This window comes from Brassica napus, chromosome C2 (genome assembly GCF_020379485.1).
Source record: "Brassica napus cultivar Da-Ae chromosome C2, Da-Ae, whole genome shotgun sequence".
Lineage (NCBI taxonomy): Eukaryota > Viridiplantae > Streptophyta > Magnoliopsida > Brassicales > Brassicaceae > Brassica > Brassica napus.
This window is the reverse complement of record NC_063445.1, coordinates 45,042,352-45,061,156: the sequence shown is the minus strand read 5'-3', so window position 1 is coordinate 45,061,156 and position 18,805 is coordinate 45,042,352. Positions and strand designations below refer to the sequence as shown.

The window sequence follows — 18,805 nt, the reverse complement described above, 5'->3', positions numbered from 1 at the left end:
ATATTTAATCAAAAAATGATCAACATAAACATTTACATATAATATATAACCAAACCTTTTCAAACTCACTCACACCAGCATAATTACACACCAGCATATATACAAACCATAAAATCATACAAAAAAAAAATAATAATCTAGATCACAAGTAAAGTATATCCCGCCTGTAGGGCGAACCGACCCTAGCATTTATATATATTCATGTTCTAAAACGCGGACGCCTAGTGGATCAGTGCTCGATGGCAAGCAACCACGGCGAATATGGAAAATACGGCTCAACTACTCGGTTGACCAACTAATCGGTCAATTTACCGATTAATCGGTTTGGAACCGATTTTTAACCGCCTAAAAAGACTAACAAATTTAAACTATTGGGCTTCGTGTGTTTCTAAAATTATTTTTACCTAAAATTGAAAATGTACTACCGGAATTCGAACCCAGTACCTTATACGGGATCAACATCATCAAACACCAATAGACCAAAGCGTATTTTGATGTTTATTCCATATATATAAACAATGTTTCAATAAAAAATAAAAAATAAAAAATATGACACTCGGCTTTGCTAATAATTAACTTTTGTTAAACAAAATATATATAAATTTCGATAATAACATACAAAAAACTATTACATTCTACTATATTTATATTATATATTTAATTTAAATATTATAATAAATAAAATAATAATAAAACTAGCCCCCGCATATACCCCTATTAATCCTCGAGTTTTTGGTAAGTCGCTAGGCCCGAGACTGCCGACCGACTAGCGTAGTTCCGAACAGAGATATATATATTAACCGTCAAAGTTGTTAGTCATCCGTTTGTTTATCAAATCAATGTTATTTTGGATAAATTCTGAAAAATTTAAAATATTATATGAACACTCAAAATTGTGCTTATATATATATATATATATTGACCGTCAAAGTGTTAATCATCCGTTAATTTATCAAACGACATTTTTTGGATAAATTTTGTAAAATTAAAAATTAGTTTTGTTGAGAGGGTTTGAACTCTCACACTAGTGGACAAGTAAGAACATATTAACTGCAAGATCAAAGTAACTTTCTTATATAAATTGTGTAAATATTAACTTATATATAAGTTTTAGTTTAATTAGATAAATGTCATCAAATTTTTCTTATTTTACTAATGTTTTCAAATTTAACTTTAAATATTGTTTTATAAATTTAAATTAATTATTATAATTTAAATATTTACTTTATAGTATTACTAAATATTAAAATATATTGTAAAATTTTGAATTTTGTGTTGTTTATGTATATAAAGTTACATTTAAAAAAAGAAAATAAAATTTTCAAAAAGATATTTCAGTTTTTAATAGTACTAATAAAGTACTAATTTAAATTAACAACATTTTTAAAAAATGTTATCTTTATTTTAAAATTTGACTGTCAACATATATATATATATAAGCAAGATTTGGAGAGTTCATGTAGTATTTATCAAAAAAGATGTTGTTTTGATAAATTAATGGTTGATTAGCACATTTGACGGTCGATATATATCAGCACGATCTTAAGAGTGCATGTAGTATTTTTTTTGAATTTTTGTTTAGTTAAATATGGAATATGCACTATTACAAAGTTCGAGAAGGAAAAAATATGATGCGTGAGTTCATGTAATATTTTTGAATTTTTGTTTAGTTCAGTATGAAATATGAATTATTACGAAATTCTGGAAGAAACAGATACGATGCGTAAAATTCATCTTAAAATAAGCTCTTTTTCCAACTTCTGTATAGACAGTTATTCTAGGGGAAAAATAAATGTTTGTTTTTAAAGTAACCAATTTTTTTTTCCGTATGTGAGCAAGTGCATCGCTATTTGACTGGTCACACAAGTGATTGGTCACACAAGTTTGGTAAATTTATAAGAATTATTACCTATTTTAATATATGACTAGACTACGATCCGCGCCATGGACGGTTAAGCTTCACTTTTATGTCGTTATTAATAATTACTTTATGAGATATACAGGTGTTTAACATTGTGTTTGGAATGTACTATTGAGTATTTTCGGATAAAATATGAAAATTTGGATAAAATTCCCAAACAAAATTGTGCCTAATAGGTATTTTTGGTTACTTTTGGTTATTTTGGATAAATTTGGATACAAAAATTTGAACTGAATTGGGTACTATGGTTATTTTGGGTACAAATATCTAAACCCGTTTTAAATACTTTGGTTAGTTTTAATTTTGTTATTTTTAGGTTCTTATACATCAAAACCAAAGCCATCCGGATACAGGAGGACCTGACTCAAACCGACCCAAAATTTTGTCAATCCGTACAGGACCTAATTTTAAAACCCAAAAAAACTTGATACCCGAAAAAACCGATCCATACCTGAATAGTTACCCGAATATCAAAACATAGATTTATTATTAACATTAAGCCCAATAATAAGCACACATGATTTTTAGTTAGGTGAATTCCCTTATGACATATTGTTTTTTTTCTGTTGTAGAGCAATAGATGGTTACGATTTATCCCTGTTCGAGAACGCGCTAGGCGCTAGTCGGGCGGTTGGGCCTAGCGCCTAAAGAGAAAATCGGGGATTAATCAGAAATTATGCGGGCGAAATTTTTAGATTGTTTATTATGTTATACAACAGGTTAATCTTTAGTTGTGTATAACATTAATACATTTTCATGTTTAAGATTGTATAAAACACACAAATATAATATATAAACTTAATATAATGTAATTTTCATCAAAATTATGAATATAAATGATATTTATAAAATTTTAGATCAAATAAATAAATAAATATTATTAAAAAAATAAAAAAATAAAAAAAAATAGATTAGGCGGCCGCCTAGGCGGCTAGGCGATCATTTAGGCAGTCTAGACGGAAAAAATCGGATATCCGATTTTTTTAACCGATTTGGCATAAATCGGGGCGGAACAGTGACGCGTAGCGCCCAAGCGGCTGCCTAGGCGGCTAGGCGGCTAGGCGGCCGATATTTAGAACAGGGCGATTTATGTATCTACAATAGAAGACATTTTTTGTTATTTTTTAAAATGGTTAAAGAATATTCGAATTTGGCAATTTGTATTATTTATTATATATACAACTATTTCTGGAATTTGAAATATATAAAATAAAAAAAATGAACCGGGTTTATACATTAAACCAAACGTTTGAATATAATTTTTTTAAAGGTTAGGTTGATTAGATATGATTTTGAATCAACTCTCTTTTCAATGTATTAATGTATTGGATAATTGGATTAGTTAAGTCTGAACTTGTCAAGCCATGTGTAAATTAGAACTTGATATTAATAGGTTTTTTAGTTGTATATAATAACAAAGTTGGTATAATGAAAAACCGGTTTACAATAACAAAGTTGGTATAATGAAAAACCGGTTTACAATACGTTTTTCAGGTTGATTAAATATGACTTTGGTTAAATTTGGTTAGTGTATTAGAAAACCGGATTAGTTAGGTATAATTTCAGGCTGGTTTAATTTAAGTACTAGAGCTTGACCCGTGCGCCCACACGGATATTTATTATTACTTGTTTATAACATTTTTTTGTGTATATTAATGATCTACACATATTAAATTTATTTTTTAATATGACATTTTTAACTATAGTACTTTAACTTATTGAATTAATTAATTATCTTTTTTTATTAAACCATCATTTGTATCACACACATTTCTTATCATATAAACTTATCGTATTCGATTTATATTGGATTATTGTTTATATGAACATATGAGAATAATTATATATGTACAGATTAATTATATTTTATTTATATATTATATAAATTGACTATTTTCATGTGAAATTATAGATCTATTGTATTTAATATCAAAGGAATATTGGGAAGCTCAATGATTTTGTAGCTATGATTTTCTTCAAAAAACTAAGATCATGTATGTTATAGGATCGACGCACTTTAAAATTTAATATTTACCATACTTACTATAATATTAAATACACAAATTACAATGTTACATTTCAACTATATACCAATTTCAGTATACGGACACAAAACCTAGAATGATCCAAATCATATAAAGACCAATTTTAAGCCATTTGTGTAAGAAATATTTAAAATAGATTGTGAACTGTTGATCTTATTCATGTACAAGGTCACATATATATACATAACGTAGAGAAGCCTGACCAAAGCACCCGGGTTATCAGAGGGATGAAGAGTGTAAATGATGTTTCGTAGTGGAGCTCTCCATTGTAGTAGTAGAGGTAGAAGAAGTAGAACCAGATGTGGCTGACATGATAAGGAAATCAAACCGATCGTCGTTTGTGGTAGTAGTTGTAAGCGGAAAATAGATGAACATAGAGAAAAAATTATCAGGAATCGATGTGAGGCTCTGATAACATAAAATAGATTGTGAACTGTTGATCTTATTCATGTACAAGGTCACATATATATACATAAAATAACGTAGAGACTCCTAACCCTAAGGGAAATATGAATATAGATAATTACAAGATATTAGTTAGCATTATCACTAAGATGTATCCTTATCTTCTACAATATTTAAAGTTCATTTCAGTCTTTTAGCAATTTTTAAACTATAGAGACTTCATTTTCTTTTCTTTACCATATACAAACTCTAAGCATTCCAACGTTGTGGAGTTCATAATAAAATATAACGCATTCTTGCAACTAAAGCCGTTCGGTGACAGTCAAAAACTGAAATCGTTGTACTGTGGATGATTAGAAGTTTGACATTTGAATAAGACCCACATGGTGTCAGTGTCACCATTATATAATTGAACATTATTTAGTTTCAACTTCGGTAGATAACAAGCAAATGACCACACCAAAGCGGTTCTTGTAATAGTTCAGCTTTTGGATTGTAATGTTATTAGTAATAGTAACTTACATTGATTGACAGATATAGAAGATAGAGTATAAAAGAGTGATCACGAAGGGATACCATGCATGGTGTATAAATTTGGCCTAGGCCATGTAAGTTTACAGAATCTTCACCAATCAATACCAAGGTTCTTGGAGAGGAAGAGGTTGTCAAGATAATTGGTTACTGATGCTGATGCAGTAACATAGCTTTGAGCATGGATCTTAAACGTTTCCTCTGTAAAGATTCAGAGATATGAAAGAATGTATAGTCAGACTTATCAAAAATTAAAAAGAATGTGCGCAGTCAGTAATTTTGTAGCCGTCAAAACATAACGAAGGCTAGAGAGCGAGCCCACCATCATTGTGATTTTTCTTAGCCATTAGAGATGCATTAAACGACCAGATTATCTTGCTTTTATAGCTCTCATGGATTAGTTTGGGTTCAGTTCATATATTATTCCAGTTTCCAAAATATATAAACGATCAAAAAGTTCATTACGTGCCAGTTTCATTGAACATTCCAGATAGCAGCGTCTTGGGAAGAAGAGACCCTATTCCTGTAGCAACAGCCTGCTGAATAGCCCAGCCATGGTGCGGAGCAAACACTTGATTGTAAGCCGTGAATGTTGCATCTCTTAGGGAGTGATCAGATCTACGAATCAATTTTAAAAACACATCAAATCTTGTGATCTTGAAAGATTTTTTTTTTTTGGACAAAATGATCTTGAAAAATAAAAGACAATGATAACAAGAAATGTGTACTCAGATAAGCTAGCATGGCATTCTCAGAAAACAATTATAATGTGCTAATTTATAAGGTTCCTAAAGTAATTTTTTATAAATCCCCTACATTTATTTGTCGTTTAAATTTTATTTATAATAATATCTAAATAAATTTCCAAAATCGGATATGATTGTTTTTTATATAGTTACTAACTAATCCCTTATATATTAAAATAGAAACATTACAACATTTGAGTGTTATGATGTGTCGTCACTAGAATAACTTTTAGAATCTGTAGAGAGATAAGTTGGTACATCTGTATATATATATATTATACTTATTATTAAATTAACCATAAAATTAATTGTTAACCATAAAAGATTTGAGAACAATTTGTATATCTTCTTCTTTCCGTTTAATTTATATTATGAAAATAAATTAAACTATTAAATGATTATAATTAAAAATTCGTATATAATATATTTTAAAACGAATATAAATTAAAAAAAATTAAATTTTCACATTGAAATTTTATGCTGTCAATAGCTTAAATTTTTGTTACAACAAGATACAAATGATCATAAAATCACATGATTATGAAATTTAAATTAATAGATATTTATATTAATATATATATATATATATATATATATATATATATACATATTTTAATATCGTTTGAATTAAACTATATATCATATTAAAATATATAAATAATATGATTTCAAAATTTAAGAATCATGTATTATACTTGAATTGATTAAAAATAATTTTTTTTACAATTTCAATCACTAAAATATATTTTGTATATGTTTTGCTATTATTTTAAATATATATATTTTTATAAATATTTAAAATATTTATAAAATTTCTCGCTCAATCCAAGGCGCGGATTATTACCTAATTTTATTTATAGTTGCTTTAAATATATTCGACTTGTTTCTTAAAAAGTGTCATTTTATCACTTTTTCTGTTACACAGAAAGTGGTGTTCTACAATTTTAATGTAATTTATACCTTTTTAGCTCAATATTAGTTACAAAATGCATTGATATTATAATAAATTTATTTATATAAAATATTATTGGTTGAATAGGTGAAATTAATGAAAACATACATATATTTCAATCATTTTTTTAATATGCATGAAAAGTGTACAAGTAACACTCTTTTTTTTGAAACGGAGAAAGTATTTATTTATTAAATAATTTTTTTTAATCGAAGCCAAATAAATGGATGTTACCAAACTCATTTTTGACATAATGTAAAACGGCACCCCTTTTATTGTTGGACCTGATTTCCAGGACCATCGCAGCTCCCGTCCTATATATACTAACCCTTTCGCCAAAAAAAAAAAAGAATGAAAACTACAAAATAAATGTACTTCTAGCAGATTTTGCACAAAATAAAATAAAAACTATATAATATTTTGGTTAACAAAAAAAATTGCAATGGCATATGAAGGTGACAGGGCATTTCATTAAATATTTTGTGAAATGTCTTGAAGAACACTTACTCAGTGTCTAATAGCACTTCGCACATAACTCTCATCATTTCAAGACTACGCTTTATCCGCAAAAGGTTTCTTGTATGACTACCAACTTTCCTTACACAGTTTGCCTCTATATCTCTGTCAACCATTAGCTCTAATGTCGGTGTTAAGTTCGACGCCTCGGCAAGATCGTTCACCTAATAAAAGATTAGATATTCAATATTTTATGTAAGAGTCTAAAAATTAAGATAGTTTTCGTAGGTTGTATGTGCAGCTTGAATATATAAACAGGAGCTTGTTTTCAAAATTCTTATTAAGTGTTATTTATTTCAAAATTTTGAACCATATATAACTATGTTTTAAATTCTTTTCATAATCACGGCGAGGAGTACCTTGGTAACATACTCTATCTCTGGAAACCTTGGAAACATTCCTGTTTTGAGGACTTTAAATACGACGAAAAAGCGAGAGCAAGCATCAGAGAAGTTCTTAACAGGCACGTCCAAACCAGGCGTATTCACAATGACAGCTAGTTCCTTGAACGAATCCGCAATTCCTTTCGACGCCATTGCCAATTTCTATTTATTTTTTTGCTCCCTATTTTCAGTGTCTTGTGAATGATTTTCTTCTCTTTTTTTGAGGGAGAAACGTTGGGTTTTTTTTAAGATGAGTCATTTGGAAACTTGTCCCGCTTGCCAACAAAACACACAAATTTCCTATTTTACATCTTTGTTACTAAATTCAAAATTGTATAGTGCGAATAAATGTCAAAGAAAACGGATGAACAAAATACGTAGAACCCACTTCAATATGCATTCACACTATATACACACAGTAATTTTTTATAAATTAATAAGGTTAAGACTAACATATTATTAATTTTTGTCGTTATAAGTTTAGCAAAAAAATTATCTTTTAGATTTATATATTTTGAAGTCTATTTTTATATAAAAATATGAAAAATTAATTTATACAGTATGGAATTCTTCTACATATATAATTTTTATGTTTTCTTATCCTATTACTTGGTGTATAGAAAATATGTACCCTAAATACAAATTCATTTTTAGGTTTATAATGATAAATAAAATCAATATATTTTCAAATGGTTTGAAAAACTAAAGATGACTTTCAATTTGAATAAAAATAAAACATTTTGTTCTGTTCACTTAAAATTTATTTTTATTAATCATTAATTTATGTTTTATACTGAGACCATATGTTTACCTAAGATTTTTTTAAAATTATTAAATTATGTTACATTTTTCAATATTATAACTGAGAAATTTATTAATTTATTGTTCTTACTAATTTATCGCATTTAAATTTATAGAGTTTCTTTTTATATATATATATGTCTATATATATTTAGCTCTATATGTATGTATATATATATTTAGCTCTATATGTGTGCATTTAAATTTTTGTCTATGTGGTTCTATGGGCCTCTAAGCCTAGTTTCTAATCTAATTATTCAATTGCTCAAAAAATAAAAAAATATTATGTCAATGTGGGTGTTGTATACATTTAGGTTTATCTGTGTGTATATATATAGGCCTATATATAGGTATGTATGTGTATGTATATGTTTAGGCCTATATATATGTATATATATAATTATATATATATTTAAACATATGTTTCTATAATTCTAACATCCAGTCAATTTGTGTTAAAAAAATCCAGTCAATTCAATTTTTTATAGAATTTTTTTTCCAATTTGATATTTATGTATATTTATGTTTATACATGTATGAACCAATCATAAAACATAAAGTCCTAGATAAAATCACAATGTATATTTCTATTTTATATTATTTACGGAAATTTTTAAAACAATGTTTTAGAAAGCTAACACTTTTTGAAAACATCGTGTTTTATTTGTTAAGGTTTAAAAGCTTCTACATTAGATATGATGAGGTTCAATTTCTAGAGGGTACAACTTTTTGTAGATTATTGGATGCACAGATTATCGAAAGTTTCAGAGTGCTATCGAGAGAGTCATTCGTTGTGGTTGTATGCTGGAGAGCTGCATTAGGAAAACATTGTTCGTAAAATTGTTCATTTTATTGCATATGTTGCAAATTGTTAGTCATAATATGCATTTATAGATGATGTATTTGTGATTTGATCAGTACTAAAAAAGAAAAAAAAAGGAGAACACTTCCAGAAAAGTGAGTAAAAGCTTTTAGTGCATCAGAATTCTTTTAATTACAAGAACGCTTGGTAATGCTATTTTTTCGCTAAGAATGAAAATATAATTTTAAGAAATAAAGGATGAGAATCATAAATAGTATTTAACTAAACGAGAGACCTCAAAAATTGGTTACATGGCTAAAAAGTAAGGAAATTCTAGGAAAACCCAAACGATACTTCATCTGTTCAGCTTGGTAGCAAACATGAGAATACAAAACCGATATAAACTTGAATTACTTGGGAGATCAAGCCGATACTGGTAAGAAACCGAAATTAAATTGAATGAAAATTACATGAACAAAAGGCTAAGGTTAACCTAATTGTGTTCACCTTTACCAAAAGAGAAAAACTCTATGACTCAAATCTGTTGCTGGAAACATTTGAAAACGAAGAAGTGTCTAATGACATCTCCTGTGGTGAAAGGTTAGCTTTCTCCTTTCCGTGATTTCTCTCTTTCGTTGGCGACTTTTCTATTCTTTGGTAATCTGAGATGGTGAATTTTGGATGTAGTTGTTCATTTTTTAGAAGAGATTAACAGTTTTTTACGATGGACGAAATTTCCTTTAAATCTTATGGTTTCATGTGCTCTTAAATAGATATGTACATTTAGCTATAGTTTTAGCTATTTTTAGCTTGTATTAAAAAAAAAAAATCCTAATGGCTTGTTTCTGATTCGTGTGATATCTTGAGATGAGAAGTTCTGTATTCGGTAAATATGTTATGTGTTATTCATTCATGACTTCATCGTCTCTTTATATACAAATCATATAAGATCCTAAGTCTATCGATATAAAGAAAGGTAATACAACAGAATAAAGAAAATAGTCTATAGATAAGGATGATATATCCTAATACCCCTCCTCCTCAAATTGGAGCATATAGATTTCGATTGTCCAACTAGTATAAGAAAATGTCGAATTACTTGCGCCCCAAGGTCTTGGTCAAAATATCGGCTAGTTGATCTTTTGAAACAACATGAGACGTTTCAATGGTCTTATTGATAATGTGATCGCGGATGAAGTGACATTCTGCTTCAACATGCTTCGTTCGTTCATGGAAAACATGATTCTTGGTCAAGTAAATTAGCTGATTGATCATCACACATCAAAGTCATTGGTCGTGTATGATCGATGCCACAATCACGAAGTAGGCCTTTGATCCATTTCAGTTCCTCTACTGCCTCTGTCATAGGTCTGTATTCGGCTTCAGTTGAAGATAAAGCAACTGTACCTTGTTTCTTTGTCTTCCATGAGATAATAGACGTTCCAAGCTGAACAAGCCAACCAGTCAATGATCTTTGGGTTACCGGACAGCCTTCCCAATCAGAGTCAGACCAACCGGTGATGTGTAATGGTGGAGCTTCACGCAACATGATGCCTTGTCCAAGTGTACCTTTTAAATAACGAACAACATGCATAGCCCCATCCCAATGAGCATTGTCTAGTTTCTGCATAAACTGCGTAAGTATATGAATAGAATATGTTAAATCAGGACGCGTAGCAGCTAGATACACCAGTCTTCCAACAAGTCGTCGGTAGCGTTCAGGATCAGGGAAAGGAGAGCCTTTGGCTAGGGAAACACCGTGTCTTTTATCCATAGGAAAACCAGCAGGTTTACATACCAGAATGCCCACTTCAGTGACAACATCGGTACAATATTTCCGTTGGCAAAGGTAGAAACCTTCCGCACTGCAAGCTACCTCCAATCCGAGAAAGTATTTGAGATGTCCGAGATCTTTCATGTAAAAACAGGACGAGAGGCAGGACTTGAATTCGTTGATGTAAGGAGGCGAGTTTCCAGAGATAATAGGGTTGTCAACGTACACGAAGAGTAATGTCTTCTTTCATGGAGACGAAGAATGAGTAATCTCTCCGTGACTGTGTAAAACCAAACGGTCGAAGAGCCATTGTTAGTTTTGAAAACCAACAACGCGGTACCTGTCGTAGTCCATAAAGAGATTTTCGCAAACGACAAAACCGTTTATAAGAATCAGATCGGAAATCAAGTGGAAGTTTCATATAAACTTCTTCGTTGAGATCACCATGTAGGAAAGCTTTTGTGAACATCCATTTGATGTACTTCATTATCTTGTTTAGCAGCGATATCAAGAAATATACGAACCGTCGTCATATTTTCAACTCGCGTAAAAGTCTCTTCATAGTCGATACCTTCTACTTGGTTATTGCCGAGAAACATGAGTCGAGACTTGTGGCGCTCAATCGTGCCATCTGCTCTGAGTTTTATTTGATAAACCCATTTGCATCCTAGAGCAACTTTTCCGGGAGGCAATTCAGTTAGCTCTCATGTATGGTTGTGTTCTAAGGCATCAATCTTTTCTCACATTGATTTCTTCTAGACATCGAATTGCACTGCCTCTTTGTAAGACCGAGGTTCGACGGCAAGAGATAGAGCCGTCAAGAAGCTGCAATGAGATGCTGAAAAACGATCCCAAGTATAGTAGTCAGAGATGGGATAGACCGTACCGGAGGATGCCGATGGAGTGAGAGTTGCGAGAGGAGTGAGAAAGACTGTATTGACGACAAAATCAGTAAGGCATGATGAAGGTTTCTTTGTTCTGAAACCACGACCTAGTTCGTTTTCTATTTTAGTTGAGGAGGTCGAGGTTGCATGTTCTACGTTCTTCATTGTAGTTTCTGTCGTTGGAGTTGAAGTCGAAGTCGAAGTATCAATCGGTGCCGGAATCGTTATCGCAGGATCATTAGGTAGTATTGGTATTGTTGCTTCGTCCTCAATGTTGTTATTAATCACTGAGTTTATTGGCGGAGACGATGTTGAGGGCAGTGCCTTGTCATGCTATGGGAACACCGTTTCTTGAAATAAAACATCTCGTGAAGTAAATATTTCTTCTTAATTTGTCCAAATTGTATAGTCGCCATCCTTTCTTTCCATATGTATTGCCCGAAAATACACAGCGCCGAATTTGAGAGGCAAACTTATCGCCCCCATGGTTTTGGTTATGAGCATAACACAGACAACTAAAAACACGGAGTTGATCGAAAGCAGATTGTCGATTATAGAACATCTCGAAAGGCGTTTTGTCGTTGAGGAGTTTGGGTGGTGTTTAATTGATCAGGTAGCAAGCTGTTAAGGCATATTCTGCCCATAATTCAATCGGTAGGTTTGCTTGAAACCGGAGAGCTCGAGCAACATTGAAGATATGTCTATGCTTGCGTTCGACGCGACCGTTCTGTTATGGAGTTCCGACACACGAGGTCTCGTGTATGATACCTTGTTCTCGGAAAAACTTTGTGAGGCACATAAATTCAGTTCCGTTGTCGCTTCAAAATATCTTGACGTTACAATCGAACTGGAGTTTGACTAGAGCCAGAAAATCACGAATTTTGTTGGACACATCGATTTTATCGGGAAGTAGATATAGTCAGACGGCTCTGCTGTAATTGTCGACAATGGTCAGGAAATATTGAGAACAACAAAATGCAGAGATGCGATAAGGCCCCAAAAGGTCATAGTGAACTAACTCAAAAGATCGAGATGCTTTATTATAACTATTGGAAAAGGAATTTCTTGTTTGTTTTGATCGAAGAAAACATCACAAGATTTCAAAGAAATCGAAATACCGCTAGACTTGAGACGAACACCAGGTAATAAGCTGATAACTCGAGAAGACGGATGTTCGAGACGTTGTTGCCATAAAACACCTTCATCACTTGTCGTAGTATTGAAAGCAGTTACAGTTTTGAAGCCTCGGAATTGATACAATCCCTCTCTCTCTCTCTCTCTCTCTCTCTCTCTCTCTCTCTCTCTCTCTCTCTCTCTCTCTCTCTCTCTCTCTCTCTCTCTCTCTCTCTCTTTCACCCGCTCCAATCAATGTCCTCGTAATGCGGCCCTGCAAAACCAAAAGTCTATCAGTAACTTGACCAACTAGAGTATTATCAATAAGTAGTTGGCCGAAAGAGATTAATTTCGTATGGAATCCATCGACATAATAAACATTTTTCAAGTTTATATGTGATTTTAGTCGGATTGTCCCCCGTTTCGTGGTCAAAGCATTTGCACCAGCTGGTAAAGTGACCGAGATAGCATCAACGAGCTCAATATCTTTGAGGAGATCAAGACGACCATTCATATGATGACTGGCGCCTGTGTCTAAGATCCAAATTGGATCATTATTCTTACCACTTAGACGATTCCCGTCTGAGTTTGATTTCGGAGGGTTGATAAGTTTTGCTAATTTTTTCCACTGAGCATCAGAGAAACCAGCCAGCCCTTGTATGTCGGCGTCGGTGAGAGTGAGGTTAGCACCTATCTCAGTTGTTGGTTGGATAATCTGTGAGGAGTTCGCGCGCACAGTCGAGTTTTGACCAGAAAACTGTGTGTTTGATTGTCCTCGTTGTTGGTTATTTCGAGCTCGTGGTCTCTTTCCCCACCACTCGGGAAATCCTATCACACAGAAGAAATGGGTCGCACAGTGTCCGATACGTCCGCAGTTGGTACATGTGACGTTAGCATCCGGGTTCAGGTAGCGAGATCGATTATCATTCTGTTGAGGTGTTGTAGAAGGTCGATTATAGTCTGTCGATGCTTGAGCGGCAAAAGTCAAGACTGTCAGAGTCTCATGTTTTGAGTTCAGCGGGACAGTTTCGGTTTGTACGATCGTCTGATATACGGTATCAAGATATGGTAGAGGAATTTGTGCGCATATCTGAGATCTTACTAAACTATGCACTTTGTCAAGACCATATAGGAAATCATGAACACAAATAATCTCACGCTCTGTTTCATGAGACCTGACCAAGTTACATTCACACTTTCCGCAGCCACATGTCTTGGTTGATATACATTCCGCCATAGAATCCTAGATTCCTGTCAATCGTCTAAAGTAGTCTTCGACTGTAGATCCCACCTGTCAACAATTTGCAAGGGAAGCTCGAAGTTGTTGGTAGCAAGCTCCACTTATAAGAGAAAATCACTTTTTGATGTGATCTCGGAGGTCTTGAGCGATTTCTTTGTGAGAGATATTTGATAAAATTTTTGGCTCGATTGTAAGTTTGATCCAATTCACCGGTAGGTGATTGTTAGCTATCCAATCTTCAACGTCAGGTGAGTCGTTTGTCTGTTTCGGGATAGAGCTGTTGATGAAAGCAAACTTTTTCTGAGCGCTTCATGCCACACGGAAGTTCTGTGCTCATTTATCATAGTTTCGTCCGTTGAGTAGAGGCTGAGAGATAACTGCTCCAGGGTTATCACCAGCTGCCAGCTCGTATGGAGAGATTGTTCGTCGAGTCGGGTTCGTTGTCGCAAGGGGTCCAGACATGATCGAGTTGGTTTCGAGGTCCTGAGTCGATGAGATTTAAGCAAAAAATCAAGAGTCGGGTTCGTGAGGTCGTGTGTTTCGTTTCAATGTTATCAGTTTCGTAGCTCTAATATACCATGAGAAGTTCTGTATTCGATAAATATGTTCTGTGTTATTAATTCATGACCTCAATGTCTCTTTATATACAACCCATATAAGATCCTAAGTCAATCAATATAAAGAAAGGTAATAATACAAAATAAAGGAAATAGTCTATAGATAAGGATGATATATCCTAATATGAGAGGATAATAAAATTGGCGAGTATGATGATGATAAATGATTTTGATAAATTTAAATTTAAAATACGAAGGATGTTTAAATGTTTTATTGTATGTATATTAGAGGTTTGTAGAATTATTTCTTTTATAGTTTTTTTGTCATCAATATACACATACCCAATTAAGACTCTGCAAACCAAACTGGTAACTCCGTGTCCCTGTGAACGACAAAAGACGGTTGTTTCTGAGCATTTCGTGTTAGACTGTCCGCTGTTGTATTATGCATTCGGGATACATATATAAACTCTGAGTGGTTGAAATTCTCCTTCATAAGCTTGATGTCTTCCAAATAAGTTGCAAAGGCATACAATTTATCAGATTTCGAAACCATTTTCACCAATTGAGAACTTTCGTTGCAAACATTATGCTTTACTATCTTAGATTCATCATATTTTCCATAGCCCAGAAGTCGGTAAAATTATTTATTAGTAATGGTAGATTAATTGTATTTGTAATTGATTGTAAATTTTCTTGGTAATCCTGTAATGATTTTATTTTTCTTGCCAAGCTAGATGATATTTTTTTTTAAGTTTATGGTTAATTTTATGAATTAAAACCGTTGATGATTGGTGTACAAAAAACATCTAATATACAGTTGATGATTGGTGTAAAATGGTAAGAACATTTAATGATATTAGCAATTGAACCATTGGAATGCTAGTTAATTACTCCTTCTGTTCCCGAAAGTGATATTTTCTAGAATATGCACGTTTATTAAGAATTTAATAAATGTTTATAATTTAATTTATTTTTACTTTATTATACACTTTCCAATAACCTTCTACCAATGAAATTCAATCAATTAAAATATTCTCAAATAAATATTTCTCAAAAGTATAAAAAATACCTTAACAATATAGAAAATCTATCTTTGTGGAACAAAAAAAAAATCTAAAAAATCTTACTCTCGGAACGGAGGGTGTAATACAGCATTCGCCAAAAACCCTATATTTTCAACTTACTAATGATCAGTGTTAGTTATTTATTAGTTTGACAAATATAATTTGGTAAAGATGCTATTCTACAACTAATTAATTTGTTTGTGGGTCGTTGAGAAAATAATAATAATAATAATAATTTGTTTGTGGGTTTAGGCCTTTAGCGCTAGGTCTGAGACTTATTATCCGAGATCCGGATTCGATTCGAGATCCGCTCCGGATCCGTTCCGAAAATAGGATATCCGGGGTGCCCGGATCCGAATCCGGATAGTAAAATCTTGGATCCGTCCAAACCGAATCCGGATCCGGATCCGTATTTTTGAAACACATTAAATTTTTAAATTTCAATAATATTTATATTTGATATATTAATATTTATACATGAATTAATCTTATAATCTTATATTTTAGTTTTTACAATAGTATAGACATATATAAATATAGTTATAAATATTTAATTTATCTATTATATTAAAAAAATTAGTTTAAAAAAAAATAATATTATTTTTAATTATTTTTACGGATCTGGATCCGAATCCGGATATCCGCGGGTAATAGAATATCGAGACGGATATCGGGAAACCACGAATCCGGATCCGGATATTAAATTCGCGAATCCGACGGATCCGGATCCAGATCCGGATCAGGATATTCTGATTTTCCTGGATATCCGGATCCGTCCCAAGCCTATTTAGCACACATATCTCATCAAGAAGACTTGTAGTGTACTTGTGGCAGACATGCACATGGAAAACTAAGAGGAAGTTTCCGGTTTTCATATCATCCAATGACTATGAGTCCAAATATGTACCCATTTCAAACCTCTTTTTTTCTGACCTCCTTTCATCTTTCTTTTTGATGCGAATATTTCTTCACAAAAATTGAAACGTAAGTACGCATCTTAAAAGTCCGCGATACGCTATTATACACGGATGTCTGAATTTCAACGCGGACTCTTCGATTCAATATTCTGAAATTCGAGAAGAAAGAGATGCGGGTACCTTGTGTTCTTGACTTCTTAATATTTGTTGTCGGCGCAGTGTCACTGTCAGACGATCAATTTTATTTTTTTTGGTATAAATCCTATCAAATAGTGTTGTATTAAGAAGAAGGCCTTGGATTGATAATAGCCATGAGAGGAAAGGATAGAGCTTATGAGAGGTCAAAACCATAGGTATTTTCGTGGGCATAGCAAATGGGAACAAGAGAATCCGGACTGTATTAAGCGAATTATTTGTTCCATTATTTAATCAAATACTTTTAGTTATGCGATTATGAAATGCATTTATTCAAACCATGCACAAAATCTTTTGTAATCAAACACACAAACAAAATAAGTTTTTTTTAAATACAAACCACACAAATACACATCTTCAAATAAAGAAATTGGGTGAGAATATATAAATTTTACAAAACAAATAAATAAAAAGAAAAGAAATCCGTTTTATTTCTTTAGTTTCGAACTCCATGTATAGCAGCGATATAGAGAAGTTGTGTCGCTGAAAGTATTATCAGAAATGCCTCCATTGTCCTCTGCCAAAAAATTTCAAAAAATAGAATTATTATTTTGCTCATTAAAAGTATTCTAAAAATGGTTTTAGTCATTCACATCTAAACCCGTCTCTTGGATTTGTTTATTTAAACAACTACTATATACTACTTTCTTTGTTTCATAATAAATATCATTGTAACATTTTTTTCTTGTTACATAAAAAGTGTTATTTTCTAATTTCAATGCAAATTATACCTAGTTTTAGTTGAAAATTAAATGCAAACTACATTAATTTTATAAATAATTTTACTTATCTCAAATACTATTGATCAATTAGGTGTAATTAATGACAATTTAAATACATTTCAATCAATTTCTTGAATATGTGTAAAAAATGTCAAAGTGACATTTATTAAGAAACAGATGGAGTATATGTTTATGCCATAACCCTTTGCAATAGTGTAATATATATAATAGAGGTTTACTTACCAGGCGGGCATTTCTCATCCCAAGTTCAATTTCCTTGCATCCAAATCTGTACCAGTACATTCAAGAAACAAACGAGTTTCATAAACTAGAAATTAGATTTTTATCTTCGGTGTGAAAAATTTAAAAAGGAAATAAATGAACGAATGCTAGTCAAAGACTCAAAAATGTGTTTTGATTAATATCATACCCCATGGCTAAAACTGTAAGAGACCAAGCAATCATGGCGGCAGAGACAGCTGCCGGAAAACTCGCTGTAGTCCAGGACTGGAGATGACTGACACCGGAGATAACAGAGGCTGCTCCAGCAACTCCGGCAATCAAAGCAAACATCACAAAGAATCCAGTGGCCGCATTGCCCATCGGAAAATATATTGGCGAAAAATGAGCGGGAAGGCTGAAATCCGCACCTTTAATTTTTGAAAGAAAAAACAACTTAAAATGATTAATTCAAACCATTAATAATTTTTAATGAGAACGTTTTAAATTTATTTTCAAACTACCAAATTATTCCATCTTGATTTTTTCAAATTTGTGATGTTGTACAATTAGTGACAGACAATCGTTAAAAATTTTTGAGAAAACTGATTGATCGATTAATTATGAAAATACAGGCTTTTCTATTACACAAAGAACATTATATACCAATAGGGAAGCCATGGCTGATAGCTTTGTTCATGGACCATGCTCCAATTCCGAGAACAATGGCGTACATGCAGAAATTCAGGAGTAGAAGCAAAGAGGCCACTGGTTTCATCTGCTGTTCCGCCATTTTTTCTTGTCACCCTAGACAAGAAAAATCTAGAGCTATGTAATTTTTTGTTTGAAAAGTTATATTTGGAGTTAAGATCTTCACAATTTTGGATGTGTAATGATTTAAGACCTTGGGTTTATATATAGGTTTGATTAGACGGTGCCTTTCTTGGTTAAGGCTGTTTGTTTTTTCTGGATTCGTAAAGGCAATTAAATTCTTGCTCTTGCAGGCTGTAAAGTT

The 18,805-nt window shown here is 32.2% G+C and overlaps 3 protein-coding genes across 3 annotated transcripts; all 3 read right to left on the bottom strand.

Moving 5' to 3' along the window:
• Positions 1-5,363: 5,363 nt before the first annotated feature.
• On the bottom strand, positions 5,364-7,652 carry LOC106379678 (accelerated cell death 11-like). Its single transcript, XM_022695484.2, has 3 exons — positions 7,476-7,652; positions 7,108-7,280; positions 5,364-5,520 (listed from the first exon to the last, which is right to left on the bottom strand). The coding sequence occupies exons 1-3, from the start codon at positions 7,650-7,652 to the stop codon at positions 5,364-5,366; spliced, it is 507 nt and encodes a 168-aa protein (XP_022551205.2).
• Positions 7,653-10,330: 2,678 nt separating this feature from the next.
• On the bottom strand, positions 10,331-11,020 carry LOC125582436 (secreted RxLR effector protein 161-like). The gene has a single exon (XM_048749140.1). It carries the CDS (start codon positions 11,018-11,020, stop codon positions 10,331-10,333), a length of 690 nt encoding a protein of 229 aa, XP_048605097.1.
• A 6,129-nt stretch (positions 11,021-17,149) lies between these two features.
• On the bottom strand, positions 17,150-18,692 carry LOC106379679 (membrane protein PM19L-like). The gene is made up of 4 exons (XM_013819574.3): positions 18,457-18,692; positions 18,002-18,221; positions 17,815-17,860; positions 17,150-17,366 (listed from the first exon to the last, which is right to left on the bottom strand). The coding sequence occupies exons 1-4, from the start codon at positions 18,581-18,583 to the stop codon at positions 17,286-17,288; spliced, it is 474 nt and encodes a 157-aa protein (XP_013675028.2). The 5' UTR covers positions 18,584-18,692; the 3' UTR covers positions 17,150-17,285.
• Positions 18,693-18,805: the final 113 nt, after the last annotated feature.